General features: G+C 36.0%; 5 protein-coding genes and 1 long non-coding RNA gene across 7 annotated transcripts; 3 read left to right on the top strand and 3 right to left on the bottom strand.

Moving 5' to 3' along the window:
* Positions 1 to 6: 6 nt before the first annotated feature.
* Positions 7 to 5,770, bottom strand: LOC107749989 (syntaxin-3-like). The gene is made up of 11 exons (XM_016565235.1): positions 5,374 to 5,770; positions 4,559 to 4,633; positions 4,189 to 4,288; positions 4,004 to 4,078; positions 3,803 to 3,873; positions 3,609 to 3,717; positions 3,420 to 3,493; positions 1,437 to 1,571; positions 1,217 to 1,327; positions 779 to 864; positions 7 to 706 (listed from the first exon to the last, which is right to left on the bottom strand). Exons 1-10 carry the CDS (start codon positions 5,401 to 5,403, stop codon positions 787 to 789), a joined length of 858 nt encoding a protein of 285 aa, XP_016420721.1. The 5' UTR covers positions 5,404 to 5,770; the 3' UTR covers positions 7 to 706; positions 779 to 786.
* Positions 5,771 to 6,910: 1,140 nt separating this feature from the next.
* LOC107749769 (NADH dehydrogenase [ubiquinone] iron-sulfur protein 8, mitochondrial-like) lies at positions 6,911 to 10,541 on the bottom strand. The gene is made up of 8 exons (XM_016564946.1): positions 10,462 to 10,541; positions 9,642 to 9,698; positions 9,431 to 9,496; positions 9,264 to 9,353; positions 8,996 to 9,168; positions 8,344 to 8,472; positions 7,232 to 7,420; positions 6,911 to 7,090 (listed from the first exon to the last, which is right to left on the bottom strand). Exons 2-7 carry the CDS (start codon positions 9,682 to 9,684, stop codon positions 7,289 to 7,291), a joined length of 633 nt encoding a protein of 210 aa, XP_016420432.1. The 5' UTR covers positions 9,685 to 9,698; positions 10,462 to 10,541; the 3' UTR covers positions 6,911 to 7,090; positions 7,232 to 7,288.
* An 888-nt stretch (positions 10,542 to 11,429) lies between these two features.
* Positions 11,430 to 14,843, top strand: LOC107749759 (beta-1 adrenergic receptor-like). 2 transcript variants are annotated; one of them, XM_016564933.1, is made up of 7 exons: positions 11,430 to 11,509; positions 11,717 to 11,856; positions 11,996 to 12,185; positions 13,457 to 13,595; positions 13,674 to 13,838; positions 14,301 to 14,379; positions 14,498 to 14,843. In XM_016564933.1, coding segments are annotated over exons 1-7 (927 nt in total). In that variant the 5' UTR covers positions 11,430 to 11,508; the 3' UTR covers positions 14,711 to 14,843. The 2 variants fall into 2 exon arrangements, with proteins under 2 accessions (XP_016420419.1, XP_016420411.1); XM_016564925.1 differs by having other exon boundaries at positions 14,277 to 14,379.
* Positions 14,844 to 14,881: 38 nt separating this feature from the next.
* On the bottom strand, positions 14,882 to 16,496 carry LOC107749980 (transmembrane protein 187-like). Its single transcript, XM_016565227.1, has one exon. It carries the CDS (start codon positions 16,424 to 16,426, stop codon positions 15,656 to 15,658), a length of 771 nt encoding a protein of 256 aa, XP_016420713.1. The 5' UTR covers positions 16,427 to 16,496; the 3' UTR covers positions 14,882 to 15,655.
* A 2,387-nt stretch (positions 16,497 to 18,883) lies between these two features.
* LOC107749965 (muscle M-line assembly protein unc-89-like) lies at positions 18,884 to 21,960 on the top strand. Its single transcript, XM_016565206.1, has 4 exons — positions 18,884 to 19,610; positions 19,783 to 19,868; positions 21,220 to 21,856; positions 21,952 to 21,960. Exons 1-4 carry the CDS (start codon positions 19,029 to 19,031, stop codon positions 21,958 to 21,960), a joined length of 1,314 nt encoding a protein of 437 aa, XP_016420692.1. The 5' UTR covers positions 18,884 to 19,028.
* Positions 21,961 to 21,970: 10 nt separating this feature from the next.
* Positions 21,971 to 22,789, top strand: LOC107749975 (uncharacterized). Its single transcript, XR_001641102.1, has 4 exons — positions 21,971 to 22,078; positions 22,207 to 22,297; positions 22,385 to 22,564; positions 22,711 to 22,789. It is a non-coding gene; the product is annotated as an uncharacterized LOC107749975 (long non-coding RNA).
* Positions 22,790 to 25,739: the final 2,950 nt, after the last annotated feature.

The following is a 25,739-nucleotide window of genomic DNA, read 5'->3' as shown; positions in this document are numbered from 1 at the left end:
AAGAACGAATAACACAGATTTTATACAACCCTGGTCTTTTAATCACAATTATTCAGTCTAGACAACTCAAGTCAGACTAATGTATAATTACTTTATAGTGTCTACAAAATATACAGTTCCAATATTATCACGTACATAAGAGAACAATACCACCTCAACCTAAGAAATAAGAACTATGTGCTACTCATCTACACTAAATAAGCAAATGGTCAGTAAAGAATTTTGACTAATCCTAAAATAAAAGTTAAACCAACGTAAATGTTTAAGAATTAAACTGTTTTTTTCCCCCAACAAGGACAAAATATTTGTCACTGCTAATGTAAATTGTTTCAATTGTCAGTTACAAAAAAATGAGGCCTCAAAAAACAAAACTTAGCCTCTTATGTATCTTTTATCGTCATATATGGGCTATATCGTAAGTTCCCAAAAAACAATTAAATAAATAAAAGCAATATTTCATACCACAGCCCTAAAATAAACAGACAGCTTGCACATCATATTTTACCGTGATGCCTCTAACAATGCAAGGCCAGTTGATAAGACAGGAAGAACGTAAAACACAAAAAACAAAATGATGGGAAAATGAGATGAGCAAGCACTGGAAAACATGTTGTGTGTGTAGGGATGTTTCGGGTTCATCTACATTAAGATGCTTCTCTTGATTCTTGATAGAGACACGACTTGGAAAAGTAGACAACCTCTTTGCCTGGAAAAGACAGGATGTCACTCACAAATGCTCAACATGCAGTTTTATGAATTTAGCTTTATGAATGCTTACTTTGACATTTATGTCAGCCAGCTATACACCAGAGAACCACCGATGACCGTAAGAATTGTGCAGCACACCATGATCATCATTTTCTTCTACAAAGGTGTAAGTGGGCAGCCAGTGACAGCATGATAATGATATAATGATAGTGGAGGAAAGCAAAGGGGAAAGGATGATTGGGAAGAAGAGATTTGGAAGGTGTAGAGAACAGACATACAGAGATGAGGTTGAAATTATGAGGAAGAAACAGAGGGCATCAATGCATGAAGAAAAATAGAAGATGGAACAATGAAAATAAAAAAAATAAAAACTTTTCTTGCTGCAAGAAAAATAAAAATTGAAAATCTCAGCACTGGTAGTCTACATTTAGTACAAAATATACTCTAAGTGAAAGTGTCGTTTATTATATGACACAATTGCTGTACTCCTCATAATTTCCCAGCTCACCCTTTGTGCTTCTTGTTGGAACTTGGCAGCCTTTTTAGTGTCAGCCACGGCTCTTTCAACAAAACCCACAGACTGGTCCATGTTGCTCTCAATCCTGTCAATCATGCTTCCCTGTTGACAAATGAGAACAAAATGGTGTCCAAAAGCAGTTTTAATCCTAAAGTCTTCAAAACAGGGCAATAGCTTTGCTTTATTCTCCTGAAAAGACAAACACATGTACCTGATTTTCCACCAGCACTGCAATGTCCACAAACATGTCGTGCAACTCTTTTATGCTGCTCTCCAGTCGCATAATATCTTTGTGTCGTGCCTCAATCTCACTTAGTGCCTGTTTTGATATCCCAGAGTCCATAATCTATAGAAAAAAGGAAGTTAAAAAGTAAACATTTAAAAGGTTATTTTTTTTGAAGAAAAGAAGCATTTATATAATCAAAATACAGTACAAATATTAATATTGTGAAATATTACAATTCAAATTATTTTCTTTTTTAATATATATTTAAATGTAATTTATTCTTGTGATGCAAAGTTTAATTTTCAGTCCAGTCTTTAGTCACATGATCCTTCAGAAATCATTCTTATATACTGATTTGCAGCATAAGAAACATTTTCTATTTTTATCAATGTTGAAAACATTTGTGCAGCTTACATTTTTTGTACACCAGGATAATTATTTTCAGGATTCTTTGATGAATAGAAAATCCAAAAATAAGTGATTATTATAAATATAATTTAATTTTAACAATGTTACTGTCACTTTTTATTTTTTTAATGTGTCCTTGAATAAAAGTATACAGGTGCATCTCAAAAAATTAGAATATCGTGAAAAAGTTCCTTTTTTTTGTAACTTATTTCAAAAAGTGAAACTTTCATATATTCTAGATTCATTACATGTAAAGTAAAACATTTCCAACGTTTTTTTGTTTTAATTTTGATGATTATTTCGTTGTGAAAGCGAAGCTACTTTGTTTGGTCTTCCAAAAGAGGACGATATCCGCTTCGTTATGCCTAGATCTGATCTGTGCTGGTCGCTGAGGGAATACTTCAACTTAGTGCTGTGGATTGCCGGCACATTTTATGGAGGACTGTTTACTGATCCTGGGAGAGTTACGTTAGACTAAAATGCCGGCAGTTCTGACTCATGTAAGTACGTTTTCTTTTATCATTTGCCACTGATGATTCAAACGCGAGTTTTGGGCAGTGTGGATTAACGTTAGCACTTGTTGTTTGTCATTTCTCTGATCACAAATGCAGACAGGGTTTTATGTTTACGTGGCGCAATGCAATGCAACGCGTAAAACAACAGTATAAGTCATTATAATCAGTAATTATGTCCCCATTGGATGCAACAAATGCCTCGTTTGTAATGGGTTTTAATGTTTATGTCTCGTCGCTCCGGCCGGACACGGCATCAACAGTATGGTGAGGGGCGTAACATTTCCGTCTCACGCTTGCGGTATTCGGCCAATCACAACGCACTGGATATCTGGCCAATCAGAGCACACCTCGCTTTTTCAGACCGATGAGCTTTGTAAAAATTGACGCGTTTCAAAAAGGCGGGGCATAGAGGAGAAACAATAATGTACAGTATGTGGAAAATAATGTGCTTTTTTTACTTTAAACCGCATAAACACATTTCATTACACCAAATACACAAAATAATGTTCTTTTAGCAGCATCATATGACCCCTTTAAAGAAACCTGTGCTTCAGTAGTGCCTCAGCCGTGCCACAGGCTGATCGCTTCCATGCCACACCTCACTGATGCTGGAATTTGTGCTAAAGGAGCCCTGACCAAGTATTGAGTGCATAAATGAACATACTATAAAAAACTTGAACGTTTCTGTTTTGCAAATCCTTTTTTGATTGATCTTATAGGAAATATTATAATATTCTTTCATGAGCTGTAAGCTCTAATCAACAAAATGAAAACAAAAAAACTTTGGAAATGTTTTACTTTACATGTAATGAATCTAGAATATTTGAAAGTTTCACTTTTTGAAATATGTTACAAAAAAAGGAACTTTTTTCACGATATTCTAATTTTTTGAGATGCACCTGTATATTTCTTTCAAAAAAATCTTACTGACTCCAAACTAATGAACAGCAGTCTAAGTAAAATATCTTACACCCCATACAAATTACAGACAAGTTATATTCTTACAACAAAACATCACACATAGAAGTTATAGAATAGTACCCACTCCTGCTGTGAATACTGCAGCGTTTCCTCCATCCAGCATTTCCTCCAGCTCTTCATCAGTTGTGGCTTTGCCAGCTGTAAGGCAGGATTCAACAATGGCCTTACACATGTATAGCCTATAACATTGTGATCACTGACTTTCTTTTTAATCCAACCCTAAAGAAGGTCTGTGTATGCGTTTGTCACTCACTGATCTCCAGCTGTCTTTGGATGCGCCCTTTGCTCTTCTCTCTAAACTCCATTTGGGCTTCATTGTATTTGGTCATCACTTCTACAAATCTCTTAGCAAGAATGGCATGCTAAACAAAGGAGATAAACACTGTATGATTAAAAACATACTACTTGTGGAAATCCCTGTGGTTTATTCGAAGGGCTAGTGGTTACCTGAGATTTCTTTATCCGGATATCTGCTGAAACCCTCTCTTCAGAGTTAGCTGCCAAACTCTGCTCAATGCCTGTTTTCAAGGTTGACCAAATAATTCAACTCAGAATTTGAGATAATAGTGATGTAGCATATTGTCCAATTATCACTGGAGAAAAATTATTTATTTTTATCAACAAACAAAAGAAGAAAATAAAGCTGACTTTTGAGTTTGTTGCGAGCATTGTTGGCCAGTTTCTTTATCTCATTGGTAACTGCTTCCAATTCATCCTGTGTTTCTGGTTGAGAAATTAGATGAGAGATATTTAAAGCATGAATGGGGTAGGGAAGCAATAGAGAAAAATGATAAATAATTTATAAAATGAAGGTAAAATGTGATTAGACTAACTCTGGTCTGATGTAGGCGCAGAGAGGATGACAGAATACAGTCGCTTTATCTCGCCTACATTTTCATCAATCTTGTCTATACTGGTGCGGATTTCTTCAATCTGTACAACACATACAGAAAAAATGTCCATTTAACTGCACTCTTAAAAATCAAGGTTCTTTATTGGCATTGCTGGTTCTATAAATAATCTTTAATATCCATGGAAACTTTCCATTGCACTAAAGGTTATTTTTATTGGAAAAGAGTTCTTTCGACTTTTAAAACGTTGGCACCGCTGTTAAAACCCCCTTATGGAGCCTTTATTTTTAAGAGTGTGTGACATTCTAATTTGCATATTCATTTGAATACAGTGTAGCTGATTCACATATACCTGAGCGAAGAACTCATCCATAAATTCTTTATTTTCCACTGGAATTTCCACATCATCAGGAGTTTGATCCGACTTCTGTTTTGACATAAACAAACAGCAGAAAGTTTAATAACTTGGCAGAAATAGTGTTTTCTCTGCCTTAAAACAAGCTTTTTAGCTGGTTTAAGCTGGTCTTCCAGACTGGTGAAACTGGTGTTTAACTCAACGACCAGCTGGTCTCCAAGACTGACCAGCCAACAGACCAGCTTGACCAGGTTGAGAGACCGACCAAGCCCAGCAAACTACATTAAACTGGTTAAGATTTTTTTTCAGCAACCTGTACTTGTTTTTGTCAGCAAGTTAAAGATAGAATCTATTGCAGCTTATCTTCACTATTTCAAAAGAAATTAAACCTTACAGAAATGTAACACTTTTATATTTAATGCACAGAATTATATTTTAAAATACACAGAATTGGCCTCATGACAGGGCAGGAGGACACAGTTGCTATGGATGCGCGCGTCTCGCATCACGCGTTTCTACGTGCCTAATGGCAGTTCAGATACGGTTTACTCCTTTAACCTATTTGTTGTATAATCATGAGTGTAATCTCCGGATAATGATGACCTATTGCTAACATTTACAGATAGATAACCTACCCGTAATCGACAATAACTGAATAAAATTACCTCAGTTAGTCAATATTGAGCTCAGGACCTCCCAGGTAAGTTAACTTAAAGGTCAAACAGCAGCAAATCAGTCCTCAACCCACCGTGTGTGTAATAATAAAATCATAAGATTTTAACATAAGAACACGAGGGGGGAAAATCTCTTACCGCTTTTAGTTGTTCCAGTCGGTCCTTCATCTTCAGTTCAATGTGATATGAGATTTAAGATTTCAAATTGCTGTAGTGGTCAATGTAGAAGATAAACAGCAGCGACGTCGTTTTCAGTCTGGATAATGTTAGCTAGAAAACATGTTAATTACAGTATGAATGCACCAAGTTCCTCAGGATTCTTACTTTAGACACTCTCAAAAATAAAAAATAGTGGCTTTATTATGGGGAAAAAACAAACAAACAATATGGCAGTGTCGCTCTTGTCTTGTAGTTGTCTTAAACCTATCCTCTCAGAGCGGATTAGAGCAACAGTTGTGTGCTGGGTAGCTAATCTTCCTCTACCAAGGTGCTCCTTTTTCTCCACTAACACACATGGGACTACCCCAAACGATGGGACTAGGACTGAGACTTAAATATAATAAAATGAATGAATGCTTTACATAAAAATGGAAATAAATCTATTTTTAAATGAACAAATTAAGACATATTTAAAACTACTTAAAACTAAAATGTAGTTAAATAATAAAAAAATTTATTATCAAAAAATAAGTTATGCTTAAAAATATTTAATTTCTGCCATCCAACACAAAACAAAAAAAGTCAAGACTGGTTGGGACGAGTTGAGGGACTTTTGAAGTACTTAAAATTATTAAAATCTATTTGCTTTTTTTAAAGCAGTAACTGAAACACTATCACAATCAAGACCGCGAGTAATTCATATTGTTATGTGGACAAGAATTGAGCAGTTAGTTTGCATATTTTTCTGCCAGCAAAAACAATTCAAAAAGAAGTCAAAACATCAAGCATTGTTTCACAAATCAGCACATTGACTTAAAGTCAGTCTGACACAGCTTATATGAGACAAAAATAACTAATATTCCCATTCCATTAAAAAGATATTTAAAGAAACAAAAAAATATACGAAAACTTGAGAAAGAAAATCTTCATCTAAAACATGCATTGCTCTTATGAAGAAACGATTCAAAATACAAACTGAGTTGCAATATAAGTAAAGGCCAGAGATTGTGAAAGATTTGGACAGAGCATTAATTTATTATATACGGTCCACAAGTATTTAGTCTTTGTACAGTTCTCGCATACATTAATGAGGAAAAAAAATTAACTTAAATGATTTTAGCAAATGGCTGCAATATAACAAAGAGTGAAAAATTTAAGGGGGTCTGAATACTTTCCGTACCCACTGTATATTCAACACAACTGTCGAAGTGCTTTTGTTTCTTACAACTCTTCATTTAAATCCAACGGATGGTCAAAATATGAAAGGAAGAAAAATGGGAAGGATGGATCGACTGCCTCAAAATGACAATGTAACATTAGCCACAAAGTAGTGCGTCATCCTTATGGTGGTTATACTGCCATTAGACACTGTTTATTACACAACATACCTCAACATTTACTGTGTGATGCTCATGCTGTGTTGAATGAAAAGTCAAAACGACAGCTTTAGATGTACACAGAAATGTTTCAATCTGAGGCACCACTTTAAGGCTGCTGTAGTTTACGGACATGAATGTGTGAACTTAATTTTAGACCTGAGCATCTATATTATGCTCCCACAGAAATAAATCAAAAATGATGTGCATCTTCACAAAAAAGTCAGTCCCTGGGCTTTGAAAATGTGTACTCAGCACAACAGTAACTGTCTAAAAGCAAATCTTCCATGTGCAATTGAAACTGTGATTACTGGTAAGAGTTAATTTTAGACCTGAGCATCTATATTATGCTCCCACAGAAATAAATCAAAAATGATGTGCATCTTCACAAAAAAGTCAGTCCCTGGGCTTTGAAAATGTGTACTCAGCACAACAGTAACTGTCTAAAAGCAAAAAAAAAAAGCATGGTGAAGAGTATATAGTCACTGTGTTGAAATGAGACAGTCCATGACATTTATTTATCTGTAGAGATAGTCAGCTTGGATGTTGGCAGCGATCTCAGCCTCCCACTTGTCTCCATTGTTGAGGAGTTTCTCCTTGTTATAAAGCAGTTCCTCATGAGTCTCTGTGGAGAACTCAAAGTTGGGACCCTAAGAAAAAGACAGACAGGAAAAGGTGGACATTAACTCCAGTAAATCTGGTCATATAGAATGTATTCATCCTTATGGAGATTTTAATTCGACCCTTTTAAACACCTGCTTATTTTGTACATTTGACTTCTCATGCTGCGCAATATCGCAATTATTCTCCAAACAATTTAATGCACATTATATAATATGTGACCCTGGACCACAAAACCAGTCTTAAGTCACTGGGGTAATATTTGTAGCAATAGCCAACAATACATTGCATGGGTCAAAATTCATATATATACATTAGCATTTAAAAATTAGGGGTCAGCAAGATTTCATTAAAGAAATGAATGCTATTATTCAGCAATGAAGCATAGATTTAATAAAAAATGACAGTAAAGACATTTATAATGTTACAAAAGATTTCCATTTCAAAAATGCTGTTCTTTTAAACTTTCTGTTCATCAATGAATCTCGAAAAAAAGTGCTACTTTTTTCACAATTAAACAGCATTATGCAACAATTTTTTTATAAATAATAAAGTTGATAATAATAACCATCAAAATCACCAAATCAGTATATTAGAATGATTTCTGTAATGACTGCAAAAAATTCACATTATATTTTAAAATATAAAACGGTTATTTTTTTAATTGTGATAATATTTCACAAAATTACTGTTATATTGAATTTCGATCAAATAAATGCAGCCTTGGCGAACATAAAAAACTTCTTTCAAAAACATTTAAAAAATCTTACTGACCCCACATTGTAGTGTATATTGTATTTGTTTTCTCTCACTATATTCTTTATATTGTACTGTGCTGTATTAGCTTTTTCCTCAAAATTTCCACAGTTCCACTAGAAGCCAGTATGAACGCATTAAACAACCTGTTAAAAGACATGATGAGTAGTTGAAACGTGTGCTGCGAGATGCTCACCTCTACAATTGCATCCACAGGGCAGGCCTCCTGGCAAAAGCCACAATAGATGCATTTGGTCATGTCTATGTCATAACGCGTTGTTCTCCTGCTGCCGTCGGCACGAGGTTCTGCCTCAATTGTGATCGCCTGAGACAGAGAAAAATATGGGGGTCACTTTGCACATTTAAATTTTACTATTACTCTTCTAATTCACATGTGCAAATAATTAAACCTGCATGCAATTACTGCTTGTCATTAAGCCCCGTTCACACCAAGAATGATAACTATATAAACTACTTTAAAGATAAAGATATTAGCATCCACACCAGCGGACGATATTTTCGATATTGTCTGTTTATTATAAGCGCACGCTCGTCTGCCGCTTTAAATTCTCGAGCTCGTTATAGCAAGATTGATTCTGATTGGGTGTCAATGTTTGTATTGTTCATCAGCTAGAAAAAAAAAATCGTTCTGAAAGTGATTCCAACGATATCGTTTCTCTGTGCCTTTATTGTTATAACTGTGGTGTGGGCTATTCTTTAATATTGAGAATGATTTTTAGAACTATATCTTTATCATTATCTTTATTGTTATCGTCCTTGGTGTGAACGGGTCTTTACACTGTCAAGTTATATTAGAATGAACAAGGCCAATCAGAAAGAGAGTATACCTGGGCTGGACAAATGGCTTCACAAAGTTTACATGCAATGCACCGCTCCTCTCCAGAGGGGTACCTGCGTAGCGCATGCTCCCCACGGAAACGGGGCGACAGAGGGCCCTTCTCAAAGGGGTAGTTGATTGTGGCAGGTTCACGGAAAAGGTAGCTCATGGTCATTCCCAAACCTGCATCAAGACAAACATCAGCTGGTACCTACTTTTAGAGTTATTTGTGTGATGGCTTTAAGGAAGTGCTTTAGAAGTCTCATGTTGTTACTGACCTCTGAACAGCTCTGTCCACAGAAGTGTCTGAGCCGCACGGTCCGTGATGGACTTCATATCTGTGGCTTCCTCCTGATTATTGACATACTCTGCATATAGAAAAAAAAGTGATGATATAGGAAAAGGTTTAATACCAAGACCATATTTTGTACCAAGCGATACTTACTAATCCCTGCTCTGTGTGCAGATAGGCTGAGAGGACGTGCAAGATTTTGACTGGCCAGAAATGACCCTAAGAAGTAAGCACATGATATAATCACTCATCTGAGAAACAAGACTTTATTTTGATTTCATATAGAGACATACATAAATCTCACTGTATTTGTTGCTTTTTTAAACTCATATATTGCTTCTGTTCTAATCATTCTTAGACTCACCTGGCCTGGATACGGTGTAGACCACACGTAACGCCGCAGACATCTCAGTGAAGTGCACTGTGAGTGAAAGGGACAAAGATAAGGGATGGAAACTAGGGTTTGTTATATTTATTTTCTCAGATTACAACACTAAACATACTTGTGGACATATACTAACAACTTAAACATCTAAAACAGGCTCATTCAAGACATTCAATATTGTATTGCACTTTAATTGGGCGAAACATTGGCAGTTACACAAAACAGTGTGCCACGATTGTAACTTCCCCTTACAGAACATAAACAAAACCCCAAATATTGGTTCAGCTGACATCGCGAGACAGCAGACACATAAATGTCGTTAATTTAAGCGCCACATATAAATTATCGCCATTTAATCTATAGACAACATGTAACACGTCCAAAATAATAAAGCAACTGTTTGACTGGGCAACCCAGATACTGTAGGACTGCAGCAAGTGGCTTAGGACAGGAGATCAAGCATGTCCGTTTTAGCCGACTACTTAGCTTTCCACATATTTACTACTCACTTTCTCCAATGTGCATTTACATATTTAATCTTTGCCTAAATATCTATAACTTTGTGTTTTTATTCAAAGTTAAATGCTGTCCGTGAGGTGTTTGAAGTAACGTTAGCTTAGCCACAGGCTGATTTTCTCAAGGACTTTCAATGACTATACTGCTATTATTCGTATATCCTTTATACCAATATTTGCGTTTCTAATATTGTATTAATTATATCGGTTCCACAAAATGCGGTGCATGTTCACTCAAAAGATAGATAGCGAATGCAGAGAGTTTAAAACTTGTTCGCACTCACCGGACACTCGCTATTTGGCCTTCTCAACCAGAACAGCGGACGATTGAGGAAATGCACATGCAGAACGCCGGAAGTGAGTGTTTTTTGTTGTTGTTGTTTTTTTACAAAATATAAGACAGAACACATCCGCAAAAAGATTGAAAAAAATAAATAAATAAATAAATATAAAATACATAAATAAAATAAACATACAAAAATTAAACAGTTAATAAAACCACCTTTATTATAAACGCGTGTTTCTTTATGATATAAAATAGTGAACACTGTGGTTCAGAATATAAAATAATTGCAATAATAATAATAATAATCAATGCAAAATTCCATAGAGATTTGGCTTTAACTTTGGCTTAACGTAAGAGCAATTTACAAAGAAAGAAAAAGAAATTATTAAATTAGCCGAGAGAGAGAGAGAGTAGTGGAGGTAGGTACGTTCCCAATTATAATTCACCAAACATTGTTATTAAATAAATAAATAAATAAAAAGACCAAAGGCTTACAATGAATGATGTACCATTTTATTGATTTTATTCTCAAAAGATCCCTTACTTAAACATAAGTTTTATTTTGTTTCTAATAGCCTATAATTTTCACAATTGTTAAACACTGTAGGTTTAACAGTTGTTTAACAGCTGGATAAAGCTCAATAAACACTGTGTATTTACTTGATCAAAGTAATAATTTTCTAACCTTCTGACATGCCATAGTTTTGAAAATAGTTTCGGACTTGAGTGAGATATGAGTTGATAAAATAAGATATGCAGCTGTTTAAATTGCTAAAATGACATTTCAGAGGGATTCTTTTTCTTATACTAATATGCTACGAAGCCATTGGTGCTGTCCTGTCACTGTGAAGAAAGCTGAATAAGTGTTTGATGGTTAAAGCTTAATGAAGCAGGACCAGTTTAATTACAGAAAGCTGTGACGTATGTCTCCACGTAATCACTGTGTTCAGTGCTCTCTGTATCACATATCCACAAAACAACCGAGTGTGAAGCTTTCTTTTTTCTAATTGTTGGGATTATCTGTAGGTCTCTGCTTCAGTGACAAAGTAAGTCGATCACCTTTACACAAAATTCTCTGTAATGAAGATAAATCTGTGCTGTCGAAGTGCTGTTTCATAGACTGACCTGCTCGAGTCACAGAGTGAAGGTTGATGGATACTTTTTTGAATTTCAATGCTAAATTGATTCCTGATTTCTAGAAGCTATGAAATTTGAGAATTAATTCATTGGAATAATATTCTGATTCATTTCAGTGAACACTTCAGATAATATAACAGAATCAGAGGAGAATTTTTGGTCCAGAACTGAGAAGTCTGTGCTCATTCCCATTCTCACCACTGAGATGGTACTGGGTGTTTTGGGAAATGGATTGGTTTTGATAGTCAAAGTTGTGGTAAGAATGATATATAATTTTATAAAATAATATATAATTTTATTTAAAAAAGAAAACAAATGAAAAAAGATTTTTTTAGGGATGCAATCAGTTTTAAAATATAATGCCTCATGCCTTTGTTTTTTTTGCTCTCCCACAGTGTAAAGACCATTTTCAGTGCCTTTACTGGCTGCCACTTTTCAGTCTCACGCTCTCAGATTTCCTCTGCTCCATCCTCATGATCTGTGGCTCCCTCTTAGCCGTGCTGAGTGAAGGGCAGATTTCACCGTGGTGTGAGGTGGTGAGCCTGCTAAAGTTCACCTTCATCACCTCTTCCATTGGAAGCATAGGTATGGCTATGACAAGGAACAATTGACCTCTGTGGGATATCTCTAATACTGCTTTCATTGTAATTAGCAATAAAGAACAATAAATAAACACCCTATTGTACACCTGAATGGTTGCAGGAGGGTGCATTGGACTCTGCGAGGAAAGAAGAAGAATCATGTACTCTGTCGTAGCTTCCATTTGAATATTTATTGAAAGAGCAATGTTCAGAAATGCAGACAATTTGACGTTTTAATATTTCTTAAAAGCAATGTTATAATTAGTTATAAAATGTTATGGTTTAAAATAGTTTTTTTTTTAGTTAATATTCTTCATATGATTAAACAAGTCTTTAAATTTGAGTTTCAATGTTCTACAATCTACAAAAAAGTTTTGTCCAAATAATACCATTTTTTTCTGCGTTGTTCTCAGCTTATATTTAATTACTAGTAAATATAACATTTAAAAAAAAAGGTTTTATTATTATTTGGTTATTTAAAAATTCTTAATATTATTTAAGAAAGTCTTTAAACTTTAGTTTCAAAGATTTTTTTTTTTTTTTTTTTTTAAATTTTTTTTTAAAGAAAAGTTATTCTAAAAACTGAAAATTAACTTCTCATTTGTGCCTTAAAAATAATCAATAAATGATCAAAAACAGCTATCAATAGAAAAGGTATGTCACAATAATACCAATCTTTTCTTTGCTTGATTTTTTTTTTTTTTTTTTTTAAATTAGGATGATTTAGAAAAGTTATTCTAAAAACTGAAAATTAACTTCTCATTTGTGCCTTAAAAATAATCAATAAATGATCAAAAACAGCTATCAATAGAAAAGGTATGTCACAATAATACCAATCTTTTCTTTGCTTGAGATTGTTTACTAGTTTCATTATTAGAAGTAATACAATATTTAATATTGTTTCTTATTATTTGGTTATGTAAAAAAGGGTTAAATTCTTAATATGATTAAAGTAAGTCTTTGAACTTGAGTTTCAAATATGTTTTTAAATATATTTTTTAGAAAGTTCAAAAGAACATCTTTTATTTGAAATCAAAATCTTTTGTAACATTATAAATGTCTTTATCTTTACTGTCACTTTTGATCAATTGAATGTGCCTTGCTGAATAAAGTAAATATATATATATATATATATATGTATATACCGGTATATGTATTAAGGTGAATTAGAAAAAGTTATTCTGAGAATGAAACTCCTCATTTGTGCCTTAAGAATGTATCTATAAAAAAAGAGTTATATCACAATAATACCATTCTTTTCTTCTTTGTCCTCAGCAATTCTCTGTGTTCAGAGATATATGGGAATTCCTTCCAAAGGCAAAAAGCTGTCTGTTCTCATGGCGGTGGCATGTGTAGCATCATGGTGCACTGGAGCTATATTTGGAGCAGTACCAGTAGTCTATGACTGGATAAAGTGAGTGAAGATGCTTAGAAATGCTCAAAATTTAGGCATCAACATGACTTCTCACTATACTCTGCATGCCATTTTCAGGTATGATCCAGCAGAAATGCTGTGTGCAGTTTTCTGGGAAAGCAGTTACTCTGACATGCTGGTTTACATCCTCTGTGCCTTCTCCATCTCCATCTTCATCCCATTTCTCCTCATACTCTTCTGCTCCATCCTGACTTGTGCTGGCTATGGGAAAGACAGTTCCAGGTTTGTAGAGTTGGAAGTAGTGAACACAGAATTCTGAAAAATGTATATATCGATTTTTAAAGGAATAGTTCATTCAAAAAAGAAAATTTGCTAAAAAATGTACTCAACCTCGGTCCATTCAAGAATTTGTTTCATCATTAAAATATGGATAAATTTATCACTTGCTCACCAATGGGTCCTCTGCAGTGAATGGGTGCCGTCAGAATGAGAGTCCAAACAGCTGACAAAAACGTCACAATAATCTAAACAAACATGAAGCTTTTTGCTCCACAAGGCATTAAATGATGGACTGGAGTTGTGTGGATTATTGTGAATTATTGTGATGTTTTTATCATCTGTTTGGCCTCTCATTCTGACGGCACCCATTCACTGCAGAGGATCCATTGGTGAGCAGGTGATATACCGGTAATGCTAAATTTCTCCATTTTTCTGTAATAGTTTAAATGTCCACATTTTATCTAGCCAGGGTGACCTGTCCTCTATCACGCCACTGCTGGTGATCTTGTATCTGATCTGCTATGCTCCATTTACTGCATCTGAGGTGAGAAAAATTTGTTAGTGTGGAATCATTTTCTGTTTTGTTCATTTTTTAGGAGTCAAAGGCTTGATTTGAATGTGTTTTTCCATGTTAACAATTCTGTTTATTCTTGTTTTGTTAGTTGGTTCTCCTTGGAAGGCTTGATTTGTCCCCATCCCCTGAATGGCTGCGATCACTGTCATCAGTAATGGCGTATCTGGACTGTGGTTTAAACCCCTTTATCTACTGCACAAATAAAGACTTCCGAAAAGCAGTACTCATACTGTTCTGGAACAAAAGGAGATCAGCTTTTCCCGATCCAGTTCTGACCGGCATTACGAGGCTTGAAATATGAAGATTTACAAGCAATACGATTTTTTTTCCCTGTGCAACACATTTTGAAAATGCATCTCATCATGATTTTAATAAGAAGAAATGACACTCTGTCTCATGGCTAGATGTGTGCTGAGATTTCAGTAAAGGCAGACATGCAGCAAATAAAAAATTCTAAAGATGTTTTGCTCAAAGTTTTGTTTTAATGCGTCAAGTTAAGGCATATATGCCAGGCTGTCTATAATTATATTGTGCATTTACATTCATTTTGTATTCATCTTCAAATTGACAAACCTGAGAATGAAGCTTAGGACATGACATCATGAACTACACACACACAGACATTAAAATACATCAAAAAGTGAATTTGTAAACACACACACACACACACTGGTTTTTATGGTTTATGGGGACTCTTCATAGGCATAATGATTTTTATACTGTAACGGCCTATACCAACCTTACACATAGGCCTACCCTTTACAGAAAACTTTGTGCATTTTTAGATTTTCAAAAAAAAACTCAATCTGACTGATTTTTAAGCCTTTTGAATTATGAGCACACCGAAAGTGTCCTCATAAATCACCTTCACGTTGTAATACCTCTGTCATACCTATGTGTCCTCATAAACCACATAAACAAGCACACACACACACACACACACACACACACACAGTATATTGATTTGATAATACTGTAATCTAATAGATGAAATCCAAGTATTTCACATATTTGACAGTTTTCCTTAAAAATCAATTAATTACAAAGTAATTTTCTGACTGTTTTGAACAAAACTGAACAAAGAAAAGCATCAAATTAGTTTGATTTTACAAATCTTTGATCACATTAATCGTTAGAATTTGTACATGTCAGTGACATAATATTACTGTTGAAGACAAGACTAAATTAGGGTTCGTACATGTTATGTCCATTGCCTTATTATTCAGCTGAATAAATGTATGCGCATTTATGAAGAGCGTTTGTGTGCATTTTCACTAAGGCGGGTGAGAAAACAAAAGCTGTAATGAAACTGCAGAATGTCGCAAACTTTGGACCAGAAATGTCCAGTAAGATTTTGAAACACCCAGTAGTCTGCAAGAGAATGATCCAGAAGCTTGAGAACCACGAAACCAGCGCAGGACAGCAGGGCCAAGCAGAGGTAGCGCATGGACGCAGTGTCTCCGAGGCTCATCTGCGCTCGGACGCCTTTGAACACAGCGAAGGCGATGTGACAACCCAGGGCTACTTCAAACCCTCGGTCGTGAAAGAGCGCCAGTCCATAGCTGAGAACAGAGCACGATTCCACCATCAAGGCGTAACGGGACGACCAGCCTTTGTCAACGACATGATACCACACCAGCACCCACGCGAAAATAGGTAAAGTGAACCACTGGTCCAAAACAGAGGGCGCGCGCCGCAAGGTGGCCAAACGGACCCACTGCACCGGTCCATAGGCCACTGCCATTAGCGCAAATACGTCTTTGGTGTAGACGGCTGCACAGGTGTCTCTATTGTCTGACATCGGTTGCAAGATCCAGTAGATACCTAATAATATGTATCCCAAGTTTATCAGACAGTTAAACGGCATGGCCAAGAAAGCAGGAAGGTTGTCGACTTTCTTTTCCGCATAGTGATCATAAGTGACATCCACCAAAACGTTGTCGAAAATGTGAGTGTTTGCAAGCGCAATGCAAAGCAGGAAGGGTATGAGAACGTGGACGAGCGCTGACATTGCCATTTTCTAATAAAAAAAGAGACAGTCCAGTTCAAAAGGACAGTAGCAAAACAAAGTACAAAACACTGGTTGGCTTCCGCATTCTAGATCACGTGACGACCACTGTAGCCTTTCATTGGTTGCGACAGTGAGCTGGGAATTCTGTACAACCATTCTGCTCATACTAGTTTTGTGTAATGCGGTATGTATGAAGGCTATCTGTGTACAGTGAGCATATTTCCTGTATATGGAATAGCCCAGGGTTGCAAAACTCAGTTCCTGTAAAGCACCTAAAGCACCCAATCCTTTAGGCTTACTGTAAAACTACAAAAAATCCTACTACAATCAAGTCTTTCAGGCTTACTGGAAAACTACATGGCATGTGTGTTAGAGCAGGGTTGAAACTGGAATATACATTTGGAATCAACATTTGTAACCATGGACCACAAAACCAGTCATAAGGGTCAATTTTTAAAAAACTGAATACATAAGCTTTCCATTGATGTATGGTTTGTTAGGATAGGACAATGTTCTTAGCAATGCATATTACTAATGATAATACATTTTTGATATATTTACGGTAGGAAATTTACAAAATATCTTCATGGAACGTGAGCTTTACTTAATATCCTAATGATTTTTGATATAAAAAGTCAATAATTTTGACCCATACAATGTATTTTTGGCTATTGCTACAAATATACCTGTGCTACTTATGACTGGTTTTGTGGTCCAGGGTCACATTTGCCAAAATATGCAACAAGCCATGTAAATCAATGAAATCAAATTACATTAAAAAATTTTTTTACTCCAAAATATTTTAATGGGGTTGAGAAAAGTACAAAATATTAATAAAAATTATCATCCCGTAAATCATGAACACTTGGGAAAGTCACAGGGCCTTTTAATCAAAAAGGCTGAGAACCACTGCAGTATTACAGCACAGTATACAGTAAGCAGTGGAGTGGATGTGTATATGAGCACATATCTATCTGTGAAAGCGTGCTGAGATATGTGTTTATCATAGACTGTAGGTGTTTATACTGTATATGAACACATACAGTACATAGGTCATTAGTGTTAATTTACGATCAGGAATGTAGTCCAATGATTAAGTGGAAAGTCCCAGAAGGAGTTCTTCAGACATTCCTGTTTGTCAAGTTTATCTGACCAATACGCTTACTTCTAGCTGGCCAGTCCTCCTGCAATGACAAAAGGTTTCTTTGGCATTTCTTGTCTTGAATTCTCTAGGATTTTTTTCTTGAAGAGATGTTTCCTGGTTTTCTGTCAACATGCAGACTCTACAGTAAAAACTGGAATCTACTGAGTTGAATGCTTGAATCTATGAAAAAGACACATTCACATTGTGTTTAAACAGTGGGCAGGCATTATTGAGTTAATATTTGACAGTTTCCCTGCCTCTATGTATTACGATCAGCTGCATATTTAATGCAAAGCTATTTAATGTAGATTTAGTATTTATTGCAGTATACATTCAAGAACTTATATTAATTTCATAGGCTGAAAGAAGGTGGAACGTGAGATCAAATTTAGAAAACAGGTTTGGGCAGTACAGAAATGCTACACTATAAAAGGAAGAAGGCAGTGACTGAGAGACGAAGGCACAAGGTGCTTCACACAGGTTGCAAAACTGCTTTGTGTGTGCTATTGATTGGTTTGAAGAAAAGAGACCATAAGGTTTAATACACTTCAGACTGATGAAGCAATGCTGGATATGACTTGAAGGGTGAATGTAAAGGACCTGTAAAGGATGAATGAAATGAGAGACTATGGAGGAACAAACAGCAAAGGTATGAAAAATAGATGCTAGATATAATAGATAAGATTCCTTTGCAAAAACGCATGTAAGTTTTTAAAGAGCACAAAAAGATCAAATATGATAAGATTTGTATGATATATAATATATAAGAGTAAATGGGATGTCACAAGTATTGTAAACAAAATACAAAGTAGTACTACTAGTACTAAAACACTCTTAAAAATAAAGGTTTGTTTGGCATCAATGGAACCTTTAACACTCATGGAATCTTTCCGTTGCACAAAAAGTTCGTTATAGTGAAAAAAATTTCCTTAGATTATTAAAATGTTAATAAAAAAGGTATGTTTATAAGAACTGTTCAGTGAAAGTGCTTAAAACGGTGAATAATGCCATAAACTAATATTCTAAGAACATAATATGTCTCTTTTCATGCAGAGCGATGTGAGGAATGGTCTGCGGAATGATATTCCACGACTGCAGTCTATGCTGGCAAAACTTAATCTAAAACACAAACATCCCAAAACAGACAATGTTAAATTACACCCAGATACAAACTGTAAAAGTGTGTTTTACCATTCTCTAAAACATGAAGAAGGAATAAAAAATGAAGACGACAGGAAAGATAGCACAGTCAGATCTGATGATGATGAGGAGCAACCAACTAGGAGTTCTGAAACAGAAGATGGAAATGAAGCTGTTGAAGAGGTCAAAGAGCTTCCAGATGCGTTTCCTAAATGGGAGAGGAAGAGTTTACTCCCTGTCTCTTTGTCCATAGAAACCCAGGTGGCAAAATTAAGTCGTCAGCCAAGAGAAAGTGAGTCTTTGGAGGACAAAAAGAGCAAAGAGATGGAAGAGCATGTGGCTGGAGCTGCATTATTGCCTAACAATCAATCTCAAGAAACATCTGCACACACATCTTACCTCTCTGTGTCCTCAGATAAAGTGGACTCTGCACAGGTGGGGTTGAAGCATGAACCACTAGATGAAGCTTGTGGTGGTCCTTCAAAACCAGTCAGTATGGATACGAGCAGGATTCTATCCCATCAAACAGCTGTGAATGTTACAGGCAAGACAACAAGGTCCGCTTCAGATCCAGTAACCCGCAAGCCTAAGGAAGAGAGACCCCTCTCAGCTCCAAGTATTTCAAACCTACGGGAATATGAAAAGTATGAAGATTTTGCAAATGCAATGCCAGCCAAAAGCTTCAGCAAAGCTGCTAAGATTTTGGGACAGGAGCATTCAGGCATGAGCATCGGAAATGTGGAACATGACAACTCGCTCACCAAAACGCAAAAGAAAGGTGTGAAAAACAAAATGAGGAATCTTACTCAAAAACTGATGGAAAAGCTTAAAGATAAACATGATTGTGTGCACACTGGCAGCAAGAGCACACAAGACAGCCTGGAAGAAGAAGAAGAAGGACAAAACGTATGTATACTTCCTCATACTTCTAATGTAGAACTTACTTCTAATCTCTTACACTAAGAATGAACGTAAATCAATGTTGTGACTTATAATTAACTTTTTTAGTTCATATTTAACTATTGCACTTTTCATTGGGTTGCTTTTCAAACCTAAATCACAATGAATCACCTTGCAGCTGAATTCCATGGAGGTGGAAGCCGAGGCTCAAGAGATTCCACCACCACTTCCACCAAAAATGGGGAAATATGTTTTCTTAGACAGGTGGGACATGCTAAACACAACCATCAGTGTTGTTTTAGTATTATTTATATACTGTTATGGTATTTGTTAATAATTTGAATTCACTTTTTATTTTAATTTTAGTTTACGTTTTCATTTTGTCATTTTGTGCTCTTGTCATTTTTCTTAAAAATATTTATGGAATTTTACAGTCCTGTTCCACATGTACATACTATGTACTTACAATAGTGATTTCAATAACTAGGTACTAACCCAGAACCTAGACCTAACCTTAACCTTATATACAGTACTTTCTTAGGTAAGTACATGTAAGCACAACTACTGTAAAATAAAGTGCAACCAAAATATTTGTAAATAGCTTTAGTTTATTTCAGTTTTAGTTTTAGCAATTTTATTGCTTTTTTATTTCAATAGATTTTTTGCTTTTTTGTTTTATTTCATATTAATTTAAATGAACTAAAATGATTTAGAATAGTTTTAGGTTTAGTTAATGACAACAACACTGCAAACAACAACATTTTCAGAACATTTTTATGGAGAGAAATACTTTTAATTGGACAATTATGCATTTCAGATGATAAACAGCCAAATTATATACTATATAGACACTTATTTTTGGCATATGCATAATATCTTTTATCCTTTTTTCCATTTGAAACTTTGTTTTACCAGATTTACAACACTTCCTTGATTGTAGCATTGCCCAGTCAACCTATTCATAAATCAGAGCACTTATTTCTGGTTCTGTGACATTCCTTTTATCTGAAGTGACGGGACAAATCAAACACAAACATGCACGTTGTAACAGAGATCTGGGTTACACTTTATTTTAAGGTGTACTTGTTACAGTGTAATTATACATTTAAGTACTGAGTAATATTAATTAACTACATGTACTTACTATATGGTTAGGGTTAGAATTAGGGTTTGACTTAGGGTTACTTGCATATAATTATGCATAATTTATTGTTATTATAATAGTATGTAACGTGAAACAAGGACACCTTAAAATAAAGTGTTACCGAGATCTGTTTCTCTTTAATTGTTGCTCTTTAATGCTGCATGTTAGTCCACATAAAATGAGACTCCTAAACAAGGACAACCTGTTAAAGTGAACGGCAATGATCTGTTAAAGGATTAACGGGGGAAATATGTAGCCTCTGGTAATAACTCGGGTTGCACACTAAGTGAATTGATAATTAAAATCACTTTGAGGGAACAACAAAGGTTTGCATTTACAAATACTACAATTAGGGATGAAAATATCTACAGTTTGCCCTAGTTAAAACCATTAAAATAAAACCATCAAACCTGTGTTTCAAATTCAGTTGACTTATTAAATTAATCTAATATTTCTTGTCTTTCTGAGCAGAAGATTTACCCTAAAAGACTTCAAACTCAATCTTAAACCGATCAACTTAATGGAAGAAATATTCACAGGCAGCGAATGGCTCAGTTACTTGCCCATCAAAGAAAGTCCAGCTGAGAAAGACACTAGTGATCAGTCAATGACAAATGATGTTCTCCAACCAGAAAAGGACATTCAGCTCGAAGTTCCTCTTCCAACATCAGACCAGAACCAGTCTGAGGACATAAAGAAACCAGAGGAGCACCAGTCAGAGGACATAAAGAAACCACAGGAGGACCAATCAGAGGACATAAAGACACCAGAGGAGGACCAGTCTGAGGACATAAAGACACCAGAGGAGCACCAGTCAGAGGACATAAAGACACCAAAGGAGGACCAGTCTGAGGACATAAAGACACCAGAGGAGCACCAGTCAGAGGACATAAAGACACCAAAGGAGGACCAGTCTGAGGACATAAAGAAACCAGAGGAGCACCAGTCAGAGGACATAAAGACACCAGAGCAGGACCAGTCAGAGGACATAAAGATACCAGAGGAGGACCAGTCAGAGGACATAAAGATACCAGAGGAGGACCAGTCAGAGGACATAAAGGACAATCAAGACAGTGCTAATGATCCTCAAGAGGACAATGTAGCAAAAGTGAACAGTGACTTGGATGTAAAACAAGTGGAATGGGATGCAAACATATTTGCTTTACCCAAGGCACTGCTAACAAACAATGCAATACAACAAAGAGCTTGTGAGTCAAACAAATCAGATGACGTCTATGTCTGTGTGGACATGTATATTATTCCCAAAAATGACTTTCCATTAATGAAAAGAAAGGCATCAGATGCTCCACTGGACTTTTCAGCAGTCAAGGTGGGGAACACTTTTGTACATTTTCTGTACTGGAATTTTATGTTAATATATGAGAGACAATTATTTTTAGTTTGTTTTATTTAATCTTAATAAGTGGAATAAATGACAAAAAAAATTCTCTCTCTTAGTCATTTGAATTGCTGAACAACTCTGCCCTCAAGACTCGAATTCGTCTTAGCAAAAAGAGACACCACCGACCACCTAAAAAGCACAAAAAAGGTGAGGAAAAAGCTGAGGAGGGTTGGAATTAATTTATTGAATGAGAGCAATGAGCATGACATTTATTTCACTCGTTTTCTCTTCCAGTAAAAACAGAAACGTTGAGCGCCATATTCTACAAGATTCCCCCAGTAATCCTGAATGAATCTCCTGTCAGCGCATCTCCACCACGTCACAGCATTCCCTTTTCCACGTCTCCTCCTCTGCATGTACCATCACGTCCATACCACTCCTGACCATACCAGATCTATCATCTGCATTTGTCAGGTCAGTAAAGTCACAGCAGCAGTCATTAGTCTATGAAACCCCAAAGCAAAGCACAAACAGAGAAAGACCGTATTGCATCAAATCTATTTAATTCTTCATGTGATCATTGTATTAATAGTGTGCCTTGTTTTATACTTCCTCGGCAGATTAAAAGATACCTCGACTGTAAAGACTGGAAATTTACTGGTGTGCAAAAGATGGGGGACATTACAGTGGATAATCCATTTGCCAGAAGAACTAATCTTTTTCACATAATTATTTTATTAATAATTTTCAAAGAGTAATTAATGTAATGATTTGCCATGTCAATATACAGGTTTTTACTACTGAAGTTAATAATACACCTGTTCATTCACCACTGCTGATTAACTGTAAAGTACAGTAAATCATCAGTCTTTTCCCAGTCCTTATTATTATGCAATTATGCAAAATATCTATATATAATATATATGTAATATTATCATGTAATATCATGTGTGTGCCTTTTGCTGTTTTTAGAATCCACTAATGAATTGTAAATCACCAACATGTATTAAAATGTATTCACTAAACATTTTATCTTACCACTAAGAGTTCTCCCAAATAGCAGTAAAAGTTTTTAGCAAAGAGTTTTCTCTTAAAACCTATTCACAAAGCTGCTGAGACAAACTTTTACTAAGGAATAGAGAGAAGTCTTAAGCTAAGAGTAAGGGCAGGGTTGACCTAGTTGCTATAGATGATGTCAGCATGCTTTCTAACTATGCACACAGTGATTGGCTGATAGTCTCTGTCAGAGATTTATTCATGGAAATATTGTAGAGCGCTATAATACACTATATTATGTTGCCATATTCAAATAAAGGTTTAAAAATAAAAATGTAATTGCCACATTCAAATAAATATTTTAAAATGCAGGCTAAGTGTCACTAATAAAGCAAGAATATGTTCAGATAATTCTCAGCCTCTTACATGTATGCTTCTTGTAAACAATTAGTGAATATGCATATAAACAGCCTTTTAATTAACAGAGTGGAATAATCATGGCTGATAGTAAGACATGCAAACGTAAAAGAAAACCAAACTGGACGCAAGAAGAGCTGTTACTTCTTACCCAACTGGTTAATGAAAACAAGTATATAATCAAAGGAAAATTCTCCTCGACAAGTTCTACAACAGTCATTGTATAGGTGATATAAAAGGTGATATACCTTTTTAAAAGCTCATTATCATCAAAAATGTTTATATTCCGAGGCAGATTGCTGGCAACAGCCATTTTAGGATAGTTTGTGGTTTGGTCTTATGAGTCCTCTTAAAGGGGTCATATGATGTTGCTAAAAAGAACATTATTTTGTGTATTTGGTGTAATGAAATGTGTTTATGCGGTTTAAGTTAAAAAAACCCACATTATTTTCCACATACTGTACATTATTGTTTCTCCTGTATGCCCCGCCTTTCTGAAACGTGTCGATTTTTACAAAGGTCATCGGTCTGAAAAGCGAGGTGTGATCTGACTGGCCAGCTATCCAGTGCGTTGTGATTGGCCGAATTCTGAAAAGCGAGGTGTGCTGTGATTGGCCAGCTATCCACTGCGTTATGATTGGCCGAATACCTTAAGCGTGTGACGGAAATGTTACGCCCCTACCATACTGTGATGCCCTGTCAGGCCAAAGCTACGAGACAAAAACATTAAAACCCATTATAAACGAGGCATTTGTTGCATCCAGTGGGCACATAATTATGGATTATAATGACTTATACTGTCTTTTTACGCGTTGCGTTGCATCGCGGCGCTGCGTAAACATAAAACCATGTCTGCATTTGACGGCATTGAGGCCGGCGTGCTGAGTAAGCGACGGCCGGTGGGCTTGAGAGCGGCGCGGTTGTCGGATTCGACGAAGGAGTGTCCGGCGGGCTTGCGGCAACCACATGGTTCACCCTAAAATGAAAATTCTGTCATTAATTACTCACCCTCGTTTCGTTCCAAACCTGTAAGACCGTCGTTCATCTTCAGAACACAAATTAAGATATTTTTGATAAAATCTGAGGGCTCTCTCTTACCCTCTGTAGACAGCAATGCCACTATAATGTTCCCAGGTCCAGAAACGTAGTAAGGACATCGGTAAAACAGTCCATGTGACATCAGTGGCTCAACTTCAGATTTGCGAAGCTATGAGAATACTTGAGCAAGAAAACAAAAATAATTTTTTCAACAATTCTTCTCCCCGAGTTACGTCTTCTGCCATTTTAGAGAGTATCACAATGCATACGCACGCTTTCCCCAAAGCATAATCAGAATCAGAATCAGAATCAGAATCAGAATTAGCTTTATTCGCCAGGTGTGTACAAACACACTAGGAATTTGTTGTGTTTTTGTTTTTTTACCAGGTGCTCCTGGTACATACACACATGCATACAAACATATATACATACTCATCTGACATGAGAACAGAAAAAACATTTAAATAGTAAGACTTAACAAAAAATAATGTGTATACAAAAAATAATGTGTATGAATCTGGAACAGTAGATTTATGTACAGATTTGTGCATTTGTACGTTTAAAACTGAAGTGCTGCTATTTGTGGCTTTGTTTTAACGGTTAATGTTTTATAACGGTAATAAAAAGAATACCCAATGTTTTTGTCACATGTGGTGCTAAGGTTTATCATTTACTTCATCTTATTTAAATGCAATCATGTTTAAAGCCTGTTACTCTGGATGTTAACTTGAACAAATATTTAGTCTGAGTATTTGTGTACATTTTTCACAAGCTCTGAGTGAAAGTTTGCGAGAGTGGACACAAACATTGCGGGCGCGGGTGGGAATGGAACATGCAGGTTGCGGGAGCGGGTGGTCCTGGTCAGAAATTCAGCTGGAGTGGTCGGGTGCGGGTTTAAGAAAACAGTCCCACGCAGGGCTCAAATGTGAATATTCCACTTAAGGTCCTGAGAGATTGTGGTGCCCAGGAATCTGAATGACGCCGCTGCAGCCACAGTGCTGTCCATGATGGTGAGTGGGGGGAGAGCAGGGGGGTTCCACCTGAAGTCCACGATCATCTCCACAGTTTTGAGCGTGTTCAATTCCAGGTTGTTGTGACTGCACCAGACAGCCAGCTTCTCGACCTCCTGTCTATAAGCAGACTCGTTCTGGATGAGACTGTAAGGTCCACGCACTTGGCCCAAGGAAGGTATCCAGTG

Source organism: Sinocyclocheilus rhinocerous, unplaced genomic scaffold, assembly GCF_001515625.1.
Source record: "Sinocyclocheilus rhinocerous isolate Xijiao unplaced genomic scaffold, SAMN03320098_v1.1 scaffold1483, whole genome shotgun sequence".
Lineage (NCBI taxonomy): Eukaryota > Metazoa > Chordata > Actinopteri > Cypriniformes > Cyprinidae > Sinocyclocheilus > Sinocyclocheilus rhinocerous.
This window is presented reverse-complemented; position numbering and strand designations above follow the sequence as displayed.